Source organism: Erythrolamprus reginae, chromosome 3, assembly GCF_031021105.1.
Source record: "Erythrolamprus reginae isolate rEryReg1 chromosome 3, rEryReg1.hap1, whole genome shotgun sequence".
Classification (NCBI taxonomy): domain Eukaryota; kingdom Metazoa; phylum Chordata; class Lepidosauria; order Squamata; family Dipsadidae; genus Erythrolamprus; species Erythrolamprus reginae.
In genome coordinates this window covers 238,429,908-238,448,420 of record NC_091952.1, presented here as the reverse complement: position 1 = coordinate 238,448,420, position 18,513 = coordinate 238,429,908, and the positions used below count along the sequence as shown (strand labels likewise).

General features: G+C 42.1%; 1 protein-coding gene across 1 annotated transcript in view; it reads left to right on the top strand.

Annotated features, from left to right (window-relative positions):
- Window positions 1-18,513, top strand: part of EXT1 (exostosin glycosyltransferase 1) — a 416,144-nt gene that overhangs the window by 361,540 nt on the left and 36,091 nt on the right. The window contains exons 4-7 of the mRNA XM_070748246.1: window positions 255-374; window positions 10,427-10,559; window positions 13,657-13,775; window positions 17,883-17,978. Coding sequence (XP_070604347.1) covers window positions 255-374; window positions 10,427-10,559; window positions 13,657-13,775; window positions 17,883-17,978 — 468 coding nt within the window. The remainder of the gene's footprint in view (window positions 1-254; window positions 375-10,426; window positions 10,560-13,656; window positions 13,776-17,882; window positions 17,979-18,513) is intronic.

Here is an 18,513-nt window from a genome sequence, read left to right as displayed (position 1 = left end):
CGTAAATGTAAGACGGATGACCTACTCCGGTCCGATGTGGGACAGAGACACAGCATTAACAGCCCATATAACTCAATATCTGGTATGACCTGACAATGTGAATTGCATGCCATAGATGCATTGGCTGTATGTATAATCTATAAATGTATAAAATCTAAACGGATTGGGCTGTAAACACATTTTCTGGAAAAGCCCCTCGTCATGTCTTAATGTTCCCGGTCTTATATCTTATTTGTTTCTGTGTTGTGTTACAGATCCCTTCTACAATCAGGTCTATCCATCAGGATAAAATCCTAGCACTTAGACAGCAGACACAGTTCTTGTGGGAGGCTTATTTTTCTTCAGTTGAGAAGATTGTATTGACCACACTAGAGGTGAGTAACAATTTTCAAATAATAGCTGGAGCCGAAGCCCCGTTTTTTCCGCGTATTTGGATTGTGTCTGATCTTCACTTTTGCAGGTACTTAAGCGCCTCTGCAAAGAATCGGATGAAGGAGAGACTTTCAACTTCTTTATAACTTTTCCTCCCTGAGGAACTAGGGTCTTTGTCTCTGGGATTGGTCTAAGAAGAAGTGACAGGCTGACAAATTGGCAACTATCTTAACTTGCTAGGAAATGTGGTCTCTCGTAGACTGGAGGCTTCTCGGGATTTTTTGATAGCTGATAAATCAACTGGCTTGTCATTGATGGTAAATGGGTTCTTTAAGACCCTTTCCTGGGAAAGAAAAATCATGTTTTGAAAAAGTGATGCTATAAAACTTTTTCCTCTGTTTCCGCTCCAAGATGTTTTCAAAGTCTTTGATGGATGTTTGGAGGAAGGTGGAAAAAATTTTGGGGCTTAAGGCAGTAGCTATTTCAGATTAAGGAGGCAAATGTCAGAAACTTGACTGAGAATTAAAATGAGTTAGCTAGGTTTTTAAGTGCCTTTATATGGAGCCTTACTTCGATTTTGCAGATCCCGACCTGCACTCTTTCCCCACCCCACCACCCCCTCAGTATCTTCGTGGTAATGCTAAACCGTGGTTCAGCCTTGCATACATAAGCACAGGCTCCAGCTTTCTCTAATCCTGATGTTAAAAAAGGAGAATAGAAGATTCCCGTATTAGAAACATAGAAACATAGAAGACTGACGGCAGAAAAAGACCTCATGGTCCATCTAGTCTGCCCTTATACTATTTCCTGTGTTTTATCTTAGGATGGATATATGTTTATCCCAGGCATGTTTAAATTCAGTTACTGTGGATTTACCAACCACGTCTGCTGGAAGTTTGTTCCAAGGATCTACTACTCTTTCAGTGAAATAATATTTTCTCATGTTGCTTTTGATCTTTCCCCCAACTAACTTCAGATTGTGTCCCCTTGTTCTTGTGTTCACTTTCCTATTAAAAACACTTCCCTCCTGAACCTTATTTAACCCTTTAATATATTTAAATGTTTCGATCATGTCCCCCCTTTTCTTTCTGTCCTCTAGACTATACAGATTGAGTTCATTAAGTCTTTCCTGATACGTTTTATGCTTAAGACCTTCCACCATTCTTGTAGCCCGTCTTTGGACCCGTTCAATTTTGTCAATATCTTTTTGTAGGTGAGGTCTCCAGAACTGAACACAGTATTCCAAATGTGGTCTCACCAGCGCTCTATATAAGGGGATCACAATCTCCCTCTTCCTGCTTGTTATACCTCTAGCTATGCAACCAAGCATCCTACTTGCTTTTCCTACTGCCCGACCACACTGCTCACCCATTTTGAGACTGTCAGAAATCACTACCCCTAAATCCTTCTCTTCTGAAGTTTTTGCTTACACAGAACTGCCAATGCAATACTCAGATTGAGGATTCCTTTTCCCCAAGTGCATTATTTTACATTTGGAAACATTAAACTGCAGTTTCCATTGCTTTGACCATTTATCTAGTAAAGCTAAATCATTTACCATATTATAGACCCCTATTAGTTTGATAGTTTGATATTTGAGCATAGCAAAAGCAATTCAATTCTTTGCAATCAGGGATTACAGGAAAATGAGATTTTGACAATGCTAAATAATGCTTTCCTGCAAATCTGCATGTAGCATATTTGTTTGTTTGCTTGTTTGCTTGTTTGGATTTTTATATATGCATTAAGACTGCATTTCTTGGATTCAGTTTCTGAACAAATCCCCCTCTCTGTTGATTCATCCACATTTGGAGTCAGCTACATGTTCCTTTTTTCTCTTCCTATAGAAAATTCCTTCCTGTTTTTTCCAGTTTTAATCACCACCATAATAACTTGTCTCGCTAAGTAAAAATATTCTTCAAACTATGATTTCATTCAGATTAGAACAGGTCCAATAGAAGCAATGGCTTTAAGTTAGTCTTGATTCTGGGCCCCAGTTATATTGCCTCTATACTTACAGCAGGATTATAAGTATACTATGATGGCATCTTAGTTGTTTAGTCATTAAGTCACGCCCAACTCTTTGCAACACTGTGGTCCACAGTATGCCCTGCTCCCTTTGTCCTCCCCTGTCTCCCAGAGTTTTCCCAAATTCATGTTCACAGCTCTAATTGATACTATCTCATCACTAATTAACCACTTACCTAACTCCTAACCATAGAAGCCCTGATCGTACTGTGGTTAATTACAGTATTGCAGGCAAAATCTGCCCAAGGCTTGGAGTTCGAACCTGATTAGGGCTCAGATTCAGCCTTCAATCCTTTCAAGATTGGTAAAACTCAGATTGTTGGGAGCAATATGCAAATTAGGGGATTGGAGGCAAAAACATATAAAGAACGGTTGCTGGAATTTGGTATGTCTAGTTTCATTAAAAGAAGGACCAGGGGTGGAATGATAGCAGTGTTCTGATATCTCAGGGGTTGCCACAAAAAAGAGGGAGTCAACTATTCTCCAAAGCACCTGAGGGCAGGACAAAGAAACAATGGATGAAAACTAATCAAGGAGAGAAACAACCTTCCAGAAGAGGTCGTGACAGCTGTCAGTCTTGATAGCTTCAAGGCAGGATTAGACAGATTCATGGATGCCAAGTGTATCGGTGGTTATTGAAACGGATGTCCAGGTGCCGCTTCTATGTTGGTTGAGGCAGGCAGGTTTCCCTTGAGTACCATTTGTTGGGGGTCAAGGGAAAGAGAGGGTTTTGCCTTCTCTTTCTGCTCAAGATCCCCATGGACAATTGGTGGGCCACTGTGTGAGGCACAGAATGCTGGACTCGATGGGCTTTGGCCTGATTGAGCATGGCTCTTCTTATGTTCTTATGTTCTCATTAGGTAGCCAAACTTTTTGAGCTTCAGCCTTTCAAAGAACAGTCAGGGCTGATTGCTTTAAAGATTGACTGAGCTGAGTCGTCTTCTCTAGCACCACAATTTGAACTTTTCAATTTGGCCCTCAAGCCTTCCTTATGGTCCGCCCCTCAAAGCCATACAATATTAATGAGATGATGGCATCACTGCAGATATTATTCTAAGCCATCTTTAATATTGACAGAACAAACTAGGGCAGCTGAGAAGTTAGCTTTCAAGATTAAAAGTAAATTTCCCAGGATCCAAAGGCAACTCAACTCTTGGTGATTGCCAGGACATCCGTGCAGTTTGTTTTCTTTTCTCCCAGAATAAGCAAATGGTTTTGCCATTACTTCTTCTGAACAGTCTAGTCCAGTGATGGCGAACCTATGGCAAGGATGCCACAGGTGGCACGCAGAGCCATATCTGCTGGCATGCAAGCTATTGCCCTAGCTCAGCTCCGACATGCATGTAGGTGCTCGCCAGCTGATTTTTGGCTAGCATAGAGGCTCTGGTGGGCATTTTTGGCTTCCACAGAGCCTCCGGGAGGATGGGAGAGGGCACTTTTACCCTCCCCCAGCTCCAAGGAAGCCTTTGAGCCCGGGGAGGACGAAACACGAGCCTACTGGACCTACCAGAAGTTGGGAAACAGGGCATTTCTGGCCTCTGGGGGACGGGGAAAACTGATTTCTCCTCCCCATACATTGAATTAGATTCGCCCACGTTTCTACAACACTCCGTGGTCTGCACTGACTGCCGATCGGCTTCCAGTCACAATTCAAAGTGTTGGTAATGACCTTTAAAGCCCTTCATGGCATTGGACCAGAATACCTCCGGGACCGCCTTCTACCGCACGAATCCCAGCGGCCGACAAGGTCCCACAGAGTTGGTCTTCTCCGGGTCCCGTCGACCAAACAATGTCGTTTGGCGGGCCCCAGGGGAAGAGCCTTCTCTGTGGCAGCCCCAGCCCTCTGGAATCAACTTCCCCCGGAGATTAGAACGGCCCCCACCCTCCTTGTCTTTCGCAAGTTACTCAAGACCCACCTATATTGCCAGGCATGGGGGAATTAAGATATCTCCCCCAGGCTTTCTTATATTTATGTTTGGTATGTATGTGCTGTATGGTTTTTAAATTGTTGGGGGTTTTTAATGTAATTTTATTATTAGATTTGTTCCATTGTTATACTGTTTTTATGATTGTTGTGAGCCGCCCCGAGTCTTCGGAGTGGGGCGGCATACAAATCTAATAAATTGAATTGAATTGAATTGAATTATGGGTGTGGGCATTGGGGCATGCGCGATAGCTCCTACCCATGGTTTTTTTACACCTGAGGAAGAAAAGGTTTGCCATCACTGGTCTATTCTACAGATTCGTTAGTGGTTTCCAACTTAGTGATTCAGCAAATTTATTCCTGCTTAGCTTCCAGGGCTAGATAAGTTCAACTAACAATTGCCATATGCTCAGGAATATTGTAAGGAGTTGCTATTATATCTGCTAGTTTGTGTGCTGCTGCGCACACTGTTCTGCACAACAAAGCGAGCTGCATTTGAAATGTTCTAATATTTGTTTCAGCAATAGATATGACCTATTTTCATATATCCTAGGAAGGAGCTACATATTTGATGTACAGTGTTCCCTCAATTTTCGCGGGGGATGCGTTCCGAGACCACCCGCGAAAGTCGAATTTTCGCGAAGTAGAGACGCGGAAGTAAATACACTATTTTTGGCTATGAACAGTATCCCAAGCCTTCCTTTAACACTTTAAACCCCTAAATTACAATTTCCCATTCCCCTAGCAACCATTTAGATTATTACTCACCATGTTTATTTATTAAAGTTTATTTTAAAAAATGTTTTTTAAAGGCAGATGAAAGTTTGGCAATGACATATGACGTCATCGGGTGGGAAAAACCGTGGTATAGGGGGGAAAAACGCGAAGTATTTTTTAATTAATATTTTTGAAAACCCGTGGTATAGACTTTCCGCGAAGTTCGAACCCGCGAAAATCAAGGGAACACTGTAGTTCCTTCAGTATCCATGAACTTTGTAGTATAGGCCAGTGTTTTTCAACCGGTGTGCCGCGGCACACTAGTGTGCCGCGAGACATGGTCAGGTGTGCCGTGAGGCGGTTGGCCCCCCCCGCTATTGCCCCCCACCCCCGCCGCTATTGGCACCCTCCCACGGGAGGCCGGCAAAGGTTGCTTTGAAAGTCGGCCCCCTCGCGCCCATGGCTTCTCGTCGCTTCCCCAAAGCACCGTCGCTTCCCCGAAAGCGCGCTCCTCATCTCCCTGCCAGCCCGCGGGGGGCGGGGAGGCGCCGGCAGCAGAAGGGAAGGGAGCCGCAGCTGCCCCTGCCTCCCCACGGTGCCTCCGGCCCCCTCGGCCTTTCGGCGCTGCCCCCCGCCCGCCCCCTCTCCTCCTCCGCTGTCTCCTGCCTTTCGGCGTGGCTCCTCCCGCACCCGGAACGCAGGAGACAAAAAATGGCACAACTCTCGTTCTCTCTCCGTTCTCAGCGGAGGCCAGCGAAGGTAATATTCAATGTCGGGAGCGCGCGGGCGGTTGCGCGCGCTCCCTACCCCCCTGCTAGCTGCTCGGAATATTCAAAATAAGAAAAACCTTCGCCGGTGAATATTCCGAGCGGCTAGCAGGGGGGTAGGGAGCACGCGCAACCGCTCGCGCGCTCCCGACATTGAATATCACCTTCGCTGGCCTCCGCTGAGAAGAACGGAGAGAGAACGAGAGTGAGTGACAGCAACAGACAGCAAGATAGAGAGAAAGTGAGAAAGAGAGAGAGAGAAAGGGGGGAGAGAAAGAGATAGCAAGAGAGAGAACAAGAGAGAGAAAGAGTGTGAGAAAGAAAACAAGAGAGAGAGAGAAAGCAAGAGAGAGAGAGAAAACAAGAGAGAAAGTGAGAAAAAGAGAGAAAGGGAGGGAGAGAGAAAGAGAGAGAGAGAAAGAACAAGAGAGAGAGAAAGAAAATAAGAGAGAAAAAGAGAGAGAGAGAGAGAGAAAATAAGAGAAAAAGAGATAGCAAGAGAGAGAGAAAGCAAGAGAGACAGATAGGGAGCGGAAAGGAGAGAGAAATGAGAACAAAAAGGGGAGAAAAAAGGAGAAATGATTGAGGCAGAGAATGAGAGGAGAGAGAAACAAAAGAGAGAGAGAGGGGTGATTCTTGAAGCATATGGTAAAAAGCACCCAAATAATAAGAAATGCCCCCCAGCCCACACCTCTTTTTGAAAAGAATAAAAGAGAAAAAACCCCAGCCCTCAACTGGTTTTGGAAATGGTTCCAGTGTGTATACACACACACACATAAGGGGGGGAGAGAGACAGGGATGGAAAAAGAGGAGAAGTGAGAGGGAAAAGGAATGAGGGAAAAAGGGAGGAAGAGAGAGAAATGACAAACATGAGAGAGAAAAGGGGGAAAGACAGGAGAAGTACCCAGAAATGAGATATAAAGTTGAGTAGGGATGATTGATGATTGACTGTATTTATAAGGGGATGTTACATGGGATTGTATATATGAGGGGGTTATGTATGTATGTATGTATGTATGTATGTATGTATGTATGTATGTATGTATGTATTTATTTAATTTGTGTCATTTTGGTTGGTGGTGTGCCCCAGGATTTTGTAAATGTAAAAAATGTGCCGCGGCTCAAAAAAGGTTGAAAATCACTGGTATAGGCTACCAGTTTGTTCATATAAAATAGTTCTATTGAAGCAGTACTTCCGAATTTGATTCATTTTAAGATGTGTGGACTTCAATTTCCAGAATACCCCAACTATCATTGCTGGCTGGGGTATTCTGGGAGTAGACGTTCACACATCTTAAAACGAATAAGGTTGGGAAACATTGTTTTAAAGCAATCTGCAAAGGATTTCATCAGTTATGACTTGGTCAGTCTTCCTCAATAGGGATTTCCCATTTTTAAAGATCTTTGATTATCCATAGGGATATTTTTTTTTCCTTTTCTGCACCGGTTTACTCAAAATTTGAATTGATTTTACCTGAGACTCACAGGATGAGACAAAGGTAGAACTGAATAAGATGTGAAGGTATTTATCTAATTCATATTCTCACAAAAGGAAAACGAACTGAATGAACTCACCAGCTTTATGTTTGCTTTATTTCATGAAATTAAAACCTATATAAAAGCAGTTTTAATTCTGAAAGAAAGGAAGAGTGAGATAATTTGCATATTCAGTGCTTATTGACTTAATTCAACAGAAATATCCCCATCCCCATTAAAAGGGGATTCATGACCCCGGAGTGTGGGAGGCGAGGAAAAGAATTGATATCAAGATAGAAATGCATCCTTTGGAACACATTTTAATTTAGAGTCCTTTTATGGTGGGGAAAATCATTATCTCATTCAGCCCAGTTTCCTGATTGAAAATTCCTTCTTCAATCCATGTAGGATACGTGTTTACTTAATTAATAAGTTTACAAAAATAAGCTTTCGAGTCCCCAGGAAGAGTGGAGGCACGCCAAATTGACACAAATACATTTGACACAAATTCATTTTTAGACCAATCTTTGAGCAGTGATTAAAAGGAGGGGGGGGATGAAGAGCGCAAATTGCAAATGGCATTCAGCGATGGGTGTGTAGCTATTTTTCCTGTGCAATTTTTACGGCTAGCGAAAGAGCTGTAAATTGCCTCTATTTTTGTCCTTTCCTGTATCCTTTCCTACAAAGCTTCTGCAGCCTTTTTGCACGGTTAAATATTGTTTTCAGAACTGGGATAGTTATCTGTTAAATTTGGTACAGCTTTTAAGCTGGTCCCTGATCCGTCAAATAACAGGATTGGTTAAGAGTTTGTCAGCCTGACCTGTAACTGAAGATACCTATCAACGGTGGCATTTGAGAGCTGGTTTCAAAGTTAAACTGAATCATAGGGAACTATATAAGAGAGGGCGTTGTGTTTTAACAGGAAAGTTGTCCTAGATACGATGATCTAATTTTATTGGAGAAATCTTTTCTCTGCGGTATCAGAGGCCAGCTGTATGTGACACTTTCGCAGAGGTAATTATTTATCACTGAACAAGTGACAAATGAAATATAAGGTACTGAACTATGTTAAACCACCTTATGCTAAGCGACACTGTGGACATGTTGAATACAGTATTTGTTATACTAGCTGGCATTAGATTTTTAGTGGTAGGCTAAGACGTTTCTGGATTTCATTGGAAAGAGAAGAGATTAAATTTAGGGCATTTTGCTATTGAAACACATAGTTTGCCATAGATTAAAGCAATAAGTGGAAGATAGGCCCCAAAGTGTCCACCCATAAAGTAAGATTTGCAATCCATGTCATTTATTTTTCTTCCTTTTAGATTATTTACTATTACAAAAGATTTAAATTGGGAGCTGGCATGCTGCAGAGCAAAGCATCAGCTTGTATTATACTCTTTATTTATAAGAATATCTCTGGATACTACATAGTCCCCATGGTTTTGTTTAAAAAATAATTAAATTAAGTTAGCAGCAGTCTGATATTTTGGAACTGTAATCAACTGTTTAGAAAAAAAAATTAAAGCACTGAGTCAGATGGCAGAGACTAATCATACAATCCTGTGATTGTGTGTGACCATCGTAACAACCATTTTTATGAGAGGCATGGGCCTAGTTGACACCGTTTTTTCAAGTGGCTGGAACGTGCCCTCAAAAAGGCGAAGCAGACTTCAAAGACAACCTATCCCAAAGCTGTGGTCCTTCCCCACATTTGTGAGCAGTGTTATCACACTGAAAAAGTTCCATAGGTTGTTGTAAGGAAACACAGCTATATAGTCATTCCATTCCTATTAGCGGGATCTGGTTATTTATTTATTTATATTCCATCTTTATTTATTTTTTAAAAATAAGCAACTCAAAGGTGGCAAACATGTCCAATACTCCTTTTTCCTCGTATTTTCCTCACAACAAAAATCCTGTGAGGTGAACTGAAAGAGAGTAACTGGCTCTCAGATGGCCTTCAGGCCAAATCCCAAAGGTGTGTTTTTCAAGAGGCAGCTGGTTTCTGGTTTTCCTTTGAAGATGTTTCACTTCTCGTCCAAGAAGCTCAAGTTCAACCCAGACAAGACCGAGTGGCTGTGGGCATTTCCTCCTAAGGACTATTCAATCTGTCCATCCATTGTGCTGGGGGAAGAAACATTGACCCCCTCAGATAGGGTCCGCAAATTGGGTGACCTCCTGGACCCACAGCTGAACCTGAATCCTCAGAGAGGGGTGGTGTACAAGTCCACTTAATAAAATACAGAGCCAGATTATTATTTTTTAATTTCAGAATTTAGTCGTTCTACTAGTAAGGATCTTTGTTAGATGTTCTGTGATTGCTGTGGTTTTGGGTGAAGAAAGCATCAAACTAAATAAAGGAGAAAGAAATACAGTAGTACTTCATTTCAATTAATCAAGTGTACATATTCCATTGTGCTTGTCTTTTCAGTGATTTTTGCAACATGATTCCTTTTCTAGTTAGGAGGGAAATCCTGAATTTATAGAGCACATTGAAGCACCAACATCTCTGTAATAAATATCAGGAAAGAGGATTTTCCATTTTAACAAGGATATCTTGAGAGATGGATGTGTTTGTTCTAAAACAAAATAAAATTAAGGAAAGCTGAAATTCTCAGGGTCCTAGATTTTGAATCCCAACGTGAAAACCTTACATTTTCTTCCACGATACCATGAAATTACAACAGTACATTAGTCGTCACTGATTTTTCTTGGGCCAAAGATGAAATGCTGTCATTACAAAGTTTTCTGTGCAATTTGTATTTCTGAAATTACTATAATGGTAGTTTCTTTTTTAGCCTGGGAAGGAGAACAGAAATATGTAGGTTAAAAATGTTGCCTTCTCATATGATTTAAAGCTATGACTGTCTTTATGTTATGTATTGATGGCAAAATTGCAGAATGAATCCATCAGTTCATGCAATGGCTAGTGCATTTTGGAAACTAGAACTATTCTGTGTTAGTTAGATCCCAATTTTTACACAGTTTGTGTATAAATAAATGAGATAAAGGAAGCGGTGTGTGGCAAGGAGATTCCACACCAATTCTAAATAATCTACCTCTTGGTAGATTAAAAGGTTCTGCTTTTTTCTTTTCATTAAGAGTTTCCTAAACATTGTTTAAACTTCTTGTTTTGCAGATTATTCAAGACAGAATATTTAAGCACATATCCCGTAACAGTTTAATATGGAACAAACACCCTGGGGGGTTATTTGTACTGCCACAGTATTCATCATATCTGGGAGATTTCCCTTACTATTATGCTAACCTAGGTAAGTAGTTCTCTCTTGAGGAATGCACTGTTTGAGAAGAGAAAACACATTTCTGGGTAATGTGCAACTAACAATGTGAGGCAAATGGAATCTAGGCTGTGTAATAAGATGGCCCTCTAAAGCAATGTATGAGAACCTAAGCTCTCAACCAAAGTTTATTTACTTTTCTAGGAACAAAATAGGAATTTGGGGGGGAAATAGATTAGATATATCAGGGGTGGGCAAAGTTGGCTCTTCTATGACTTGTGGACTACAACTCCCAGAATTCCTGAGCTATCATGATTGGCTCAGGAATTCTGGGGGTTGAAGTCCACAAATCATAGAAGAGCCAACTTTGCCTACCCTTGAGATATACCATATCTAAGCATAAGACCGCAGTCTGCAACCAAAGGTAGTGACAGTTGGTAGTGGTAGTCCAGTCAAGAAGCACCAATCAAGTATTAAGTGTGTGTCTCCAACGTGGCAACTTTAAGACTTGTGGACGTCAACTCCCAGAATTCCCCAGCCAGCATGGTTGGCTGAGGAATTCTGGGAGTTGAAATCCATAAGTGATAGTAATAGAATCTTGCAAATCTGTAAGTACTGTTACTTACTTTTACTGTCCCCAAAATTAAGGCTGGTTCTCTCTGATATGTTTTTCTAGCCCTACCTCTCCTTCAGAGTCAGATTTCTTTTATCAGACTGCTGTCTAGTCTGTGGCTCTTCCTCCTGTCTCCCAATTTCATTCCCATTTAGCAGTACAGTAGCCATTGTTATTTGTCAATAGAATAAGGAAAAATGAAATAATAATAATAATAATAATAATAATAATAATAATTTATTAGATTTGTATGCCGCCCCTCTCCGAAGACTCGGGGCAGCTCACAACAATAATAAAACAATGTTACAGTGGAACAAATCTAATATTAAAAGAGAAAAAGACATATAAAACCCTATCATTTAAAACCAAACAACACATACATACCAAACATAAAGTATAAAAGCCTGGGGAAGGTGTCTCAGTTGCCCCATGGCTGGCGGTATAGGTGGGTCTTGAGTAGCTTACGAAAGGCAAGGAGGGTGGGGGTAGTTCTAATATCCGGGGGGAGTTGATTCCAGAGGGCTGGGGCTGCCACAGAGAAGGCTCTTCCCCTGGGGCCCGCCAAACGACATTGTTTAGTCGACGGGACCTGGAGAAGGCCAACTCTGTGGGACCTTATTGGTCGCTGGGATTCGTGCGGTAGCAGGCAGTTCCGGAGGTACTCTGGTCCAGTGCCATGTAGGGCTTTAAAGGTCATAACCAACACTTTGAATTGTGACCGGAAACTGATTGGCAACCAGTGCAGGCCATGGAGTGTTGTAGAAACGTGGGCGAATCTGGAAAGCCCCATGATGGCTCTCACGGCCGCATTCTGCACGATCTGAAGTTTCCGAACACTTTTCAAAGGTAGCCCCATGTAGAGAGCATTGCAGTAATCGAACCTCGAGGTGATGAGGGCATGAGCAACTGTGAGCAGTGACTCCCTGTTTAAGTAGGGCCCCAACTGGTGCACCAGGCGAACCTGGGCAAACGCCGTCCTCGCCACAGCCGAAATATGGTGTTCCAATAACAAAGAACAGAGTCAAATGTAGAAACTATCCAAATTGAGAAAATAGCTTTGAAAATAAATAAAAGAATCACTTTCTGTGATTCCAGCTCTGCCAGAGATTTTGGGCACTGATCTGAATCACAGGGTCAGTAAGGAAACCACCATAGTCATTCTTCTGTTAAGGCTACCAGTCAACCAGAGTAGTGCCAAAAATCTTTGAATCCCATCACTTTCAAAGGAAAATATTGATGGTATGAGAGTAATAAATTTCTTAAAAGCCACCATTCACAACATCCACTGTGATAGTAAATGGAAAGAGGATGGCCTATAAATTTTATAAGTAAATAAATATTTATTTATAAAATTTATAGGCCACTCATCTTATCTCAAGATAACTCTGGATGGGAGATTTAAGATTTTGTTTTGTTTTCCTGCTTTATTTTTTTTTCATTTAAAGAATAGTTGCCTTAAAGTTTGGTCATTTTGCTTTGGATGCCAACATTCAACTTAATGATTTGACTCATTAACTCCTAAGGATCATCACAGTAATAAAAAATGAGATATTTTTTTTCTGCTTAATTTTTGTTTTTCTACTTATTTTTTCCCCTTTAAGGAAGACATGCCTTAAATTCTGGATCATTTTTCTTTGGATGCATGTATTAACTTTAAAAATTGAATTATTTTTTGTAAAAATCTAAATATTCCGTTCTGCTTTATCTTCTCCACCAATCTTGCTTTTATTTTTATATTTAAGTTTAAAACAGTTGTAATATTATTGATTTTATGGCACACAGAGTCCCATTCAATGAGATGGATGGCCATATAAATTTATTAAATAAATATATATATATATTTTAAAAATGGGATAATTAATAGATTTACATTCATTTGCCTCAGAATATGTTAAAAGGGATAATTGGTTTTGAATTCAGAATTGTCTTCTTTTCAGGGAAATCTATTCTTGTGGAATCCGCTAGTATTTGTCTGTGATTAGTGAACTTGGGTGTTGAGGGTTCAAGTCAATCTAAATACAGTGATACCTTGTCTTACAAACGCCGCGTCATACAAACTTTTCGAGATACAAACCCGGGGTTTAAGATTTTTTTGCCTCTTCTTACAAACTATTTTCACCTTACAAACCTGCTGCAGCCGCTGAGATGCCCCGCCTCTGGACTTCCTTTGCCAGCGAAGCGCCCGTTTTTGCACTGCTGGGATTCCCCTGAGGCTCCCCTCCATGGGAAACCCCACCTCTGGACTTCCGTGTTTTTGTGATGCTGCAGAGGAATCCCAGCAAGAGAATCCAGCAGCGCAAAAACGGGCGCTTCGCTGGCAAAAGGGGTGAATTTTGGGCTTGCACGCATTAATCGCTTTTCCATTGATTCCTATGGGAAACATTGTTTTGTCTTACAAACTTTTCATCTTAAGAACCTCGTCCCGGAACCAATTAAGTTTGTAAGACAAGGTATCACTGTAATTTAGAATTTTTAAAATAATTGGGGCTGGTTCATTTTCTCTCATTTTCTTCTCAGGAGTCAAGGCCCCATCCAAATTCACTGCCGTCATCCATGCAGTTACTCCTCTGGTATCCCAATCTCAACCTGTGCTGAAACTCCTGGTTGCAGTTGCCAAATCCCAACACTGTGCTCAGGTGAGGAATACGATCTACCTCCCAGTCATTGGCTGAAAATTCAAATTTTACTGGTTTGTTTGTTTGTCTGTCTGTCTGTCTGTCTGTCTGTCTGTCTGTCTGTCTGTCGGTCTATCTATTTATTATATTTGTATGCCGCCCCTCTCCGTAGACTCAGGGTGGCTCACAACAATAACAAAGACAATGTAAGAACAAATCTAATAATTTAAAAAACACTAAAAACCCCATTTTTAAAAGCAAACATAACACAAACATACCATGTATAAACTGTATAGGCCCGGGGGAGATGTCTCAGTTCTCCCATGCCTGACGGCAGAGATAGGCCTTAAGAACTTTATGAAAGGCAAGGAGGGTGGAGGCAGTTCTAATATCCGGGGGGAGCTGGTTCCAGAGGGTCAGAGAAGGCTCTTCCCCTGGATCCCACCAAACGACATTGTTTAGTCGAGGGGACCCGGAGAAGGCCAACTCTGTGGGACCTAACTGGTGGCTGGGATTCGTGCAGCAGAAGGTGGTCCCCGAGATATTCTTGTCCGATGCCATGAAGGGTTTTATAGGTCATAACCAACACTTTGAATTGTGACCGGAAATTGATTGGCAACCAATGCAGACTGCGGAGTGTTGGTGTAACATGGGTATACCTAGGAAAGCCCATGATTGCTCTCGCAGCTCTGCACGATCTGAAGTTTCCGAACACTTTTCAAAGGTAGCCCCATGTAGATAGCATTACAGTAGTCAAACCTCGAGGTGATGAGGGCATGAGTGACTGTGAGCAGTGAGTCCCGGTCCAGATAGGGCCGCAACTGGTACACCAGGCGAACCTGGGCAAACACCCCCCTCGCCACAGCTGAAAGATGTTTCTCTAATGTGAGCTGTGGATCGAGGAGGACGCCCAAGTTGCGGACCCTCTCTGAGGGGGTCAGTAATCCCCCCCCCAGGGTAATGGACAGACAGATGGAATTGTCCCTGGGAGGCAGAACCCACAGCCACTCCGTCTTATCCGGGTTGAGTTTGAGTCTGTTGACACCCATCCATACCCCAACATCCTCCAGGCACCGGCACATCACTTCCACTGCTTCGTTGACTGGACATGGGGTGGAGATGGTTGCTTTAAGTTTGTATGGCATCTATCAATTTATCTTTACCCACACTGGCAAAGATTCTTATGTGAAACCTCCCAACACCCATTACACTTCTCAATAGGAAGAACCAAAATATTCAGCCAGTTTTCCATTGGAGTTCCTTTGATTAAGGGCTCCATGTTTCTCATGTGGTAAGTTTTCAAGAGGTAAAAATAAATGCCTCTAATGTCTTTTTAAGATTTAAAAGTCTACCACTCCCTAAAGAAGCACCATCGACATTTTGGACTGATTTATTTTGGGGATGCAATAGTATCATCAGCCACCCCTTGAGTACCCTTCAGAAGCCGCCAACCCTTGAGCATTATCATTACATCCTCTACGTAGCCAAGAAGATATTATAATCTGAATTATAAAGCATATTCAGTGGTGGGATTCAGATTTTTTTACTACCGGTTCTGTGGGCGTGGCTTGGTGGGCATGGCAGGGGAAAGATATTATGAAATATCCATTCCCATCCCACTCTATACTGCAAAATCTCCATTCCTTCCCCACTCCAGGGGAAGGATACTGCAAAATCTTTATTCCCTCCCTCTCCAGGGGAAGGATACTGCAAAATCTTTATTCCCTCCCTCTCCAGGGGAAGGATACTGCAAAATCTCCATTCCTTCCCCACTCCAGGGGAAGGATACTGCAAAATCTTTATTCCCTCCCTCTCCAGGGGAAGGATACTGTAAAATCTCCATTCCCACACAACTCCAAGGGGAAGGATACTGCAAAATCTTCATTCCCCCCGCCTCTCAGGGGAAGGATACTGTAAAATCTCCATTCCCTCCCCACTCCAGGGGAAGGATACTGTAAAATCTCCATTCCCTCCCCACTCCAGGGGAAGGATACTGTAAAATCTCCATTCCCTCCCCACTCCAGGGGAAGGATACTGTAAAATCTCCATTCCCTCCCCACTCCAGGGGAAGGATACTGTAAAATCTCCATTCCCACACAACTCCAAGGGGAAGATACTGCAAAATCTTTATTCCCTCCCTCTCCAGGGAAAGAATACTGCAAAATCTTTATTCCCTCCCTTTCCATGGGAAAGATACTGTAAAATCTCCATTCCTTCCCCACTGCAGGGGAAGGAGACTGTAAAATCTCCATTCCCACACAACTCCAAGGGGAAGATACTGCAAAATCTCTATACCTTCCCCACTCCAGGGGAAGGTTCCTGGAAAATCCTGATTTCCTTCCAATCAGCTGGGATTCCAGAGGCAGAGATTAGATGTGGGTGGGACCAGTTAGAAGTCATATTTACCGGTTCTCTGACTATTCAAAATTTACGCTATCAGTTCTCCAGAACTGGTTAGTACCTGCTGAATCCCACCCCTGTGCATGTCTTTCATTGAGTTGAACTTTTGGTATTGCCTATTACTGAATACCGAATTTTATGCTCTTTTACACTCGCCCCTCTACTCTCACTAGAAGATACTAGTGCAAAATTTATCAAAATGAAAAATGTTTATTCAGGGTCTCCTTTTTCGTTTGCTTGAGCAGGGTGTTGGAAGAAGACCTACCAGCTCTATTCTATTCTAGGAGAACTTGAAAAAAATGGAACTAAAAGCTTGTTTGCAACAGGACTAAACTAAACTATCCTAGTTGGACAAACTTGATCACTTCTCCTTTTAGAGTGGGCTTATTAACAGGCTATATGATACAGGAGAAAATAAGTTCGGCAATCTGTTTTCAATTACATCTGTTAACAAGATTTGCATAATTGCTCTGAGACTAATTCTGCCTCTTAACATTTTCGTACAATATACAGTTTTTGCTGGTCTTTGAAAAGTATGAAAATCTGTAAGAAACACTGAATTTTACAGTGTAGTCCAACAATTTTTTCCATGCCTCCTCCTCCTCCTCCTTTTTAATCAAGAAGACTAATAACTTGCAGAAATTGCCAGGAAGCCAAGTTCAACTCCTGTAAGATATTCTGCCTTTGTTTCTGGAGAATTGGGGCAAATAGACCACCCTGATCTTCCCAAAAACTGAATTCTGCATTTGGTATCTCAACACAAGCTCCCATGAAAACATGAACCACCACTGAGGACATGGTAGAGCTATTCTGCTCTGAGTTCAAGCTGTAAACACTTTGTCTTTTCGGCAAAAAAAAAAATGTCAGATGCGGTGTGAATTGTCTTTTTAATTCAGCCAATTCAACTGGGATGATTGTCTTGCTGCTAGTCAGCAAAAGTAAACCACAACAACAACAAAAGTTAATTAGCCCCCCCTTCTGTAGCTAGGAATTAAATTTAATTGGAGGGACCTTGTAGGTCATCTAGTCCAACCCCCCCTCAAGCAGGAAATGTTACACCCGTTCTGACAAATGCAGTTCAATCTCTTCTTGAATGTCTCAGGTGATGAGGCTCTCACCTTCCGAAGAGAAGCTGTTCCATTGGTTGATTGTTCTCACTGTCATAGAGTTCCTCCTTATTTCCAGGTTGTATCTCTCCTTGGTCAGTTTCCATCCATTATTCCTTGCCTGGCCTTCAGGTGCTTTGGAAAATGGCTTGACCCCTTCCTCACTTTGACAGCCCCTCAAATGTTGGAACACTGCTATCATGTCTCCCTTGGTCCTTCTCTTCACTACACTGGCCGTGCCCAGTTCCTATAACCGTTCTTCATATGCTTTAGTCTCCAATCCCCTAATCATCCTGGTTGCTCTTCTCTGCACTTTTTCTAGAGTCTCTCAACATCTTTTTTCATAGTGCGGCTACCAAAACTGGATGCAGAACTCTAGGTGTGATCTTACTAAGGCTTTATAGAGTGCTATTAGTACCTCAACTGATCTCGATTGTTTCTGTTAATGCAATTGAGGGTTGTATTGGCAACTCTCATTGGGGGACTTTTCTCTTTTCATTTGTTTCTGGTTTTGAAGTTATAGGGTGAAGTACAGAGCTGTTAGCTGATATAACTCTTGAACTTCTGTGAGCTTTGATCTCTGCAAGCATTTTCCTAACGGGAAACCCTTCTTGCTTTTCAGATCATTGTCTTATGGAATTGTGATAAGCCCCTTCCTGCCAAGCATCGCTGGCCTGCCACTGCTGTGCCTGTCATTGTTATTGAAGGAGAAAGCAAGGTAGGTTGTCATGGTTGTGATTACTGTTGTTGGCTTTTTTATCACAGCTACATGCCATAATTCCTCCAGGCACTTAAAGCGGTCTCTCTGGCTCTGCTTACCTTCTTAATGTATAATTCTTGCAGACTGAAGCACGGGTGTCAAATGCTCCTGGTTCACTCATACCTGTCAGTTCTTTTACCCTCTGCGCATGCACAGAAGACTTTGCCAATGCACACAGGGTAGAAGAACCCAAAAGGGCGGTGTGTAGGCAGGTGAGCGGAGCCATGCATTCCCTTCACGACTGGCTCTCCTACGACGGACAGGTATTAGCGAACTGGGAGCATTGTACCCCTGCTGAGGCAGTATAGATTGCATAGATAATTTTGCACTCCCAATTTATTTTTTTTATTGGGACTGGCTTCCAAGTCACCTGTCTCCTGCATATATATTTTCAAGCTCAGTGGACCTTAGAAATATATGAGAGATTGACAAATACAGTAATACCTCGTCTTACGAACTTAATTGGTTCCCGGAGGAGGTTCGTAAGGCGAAA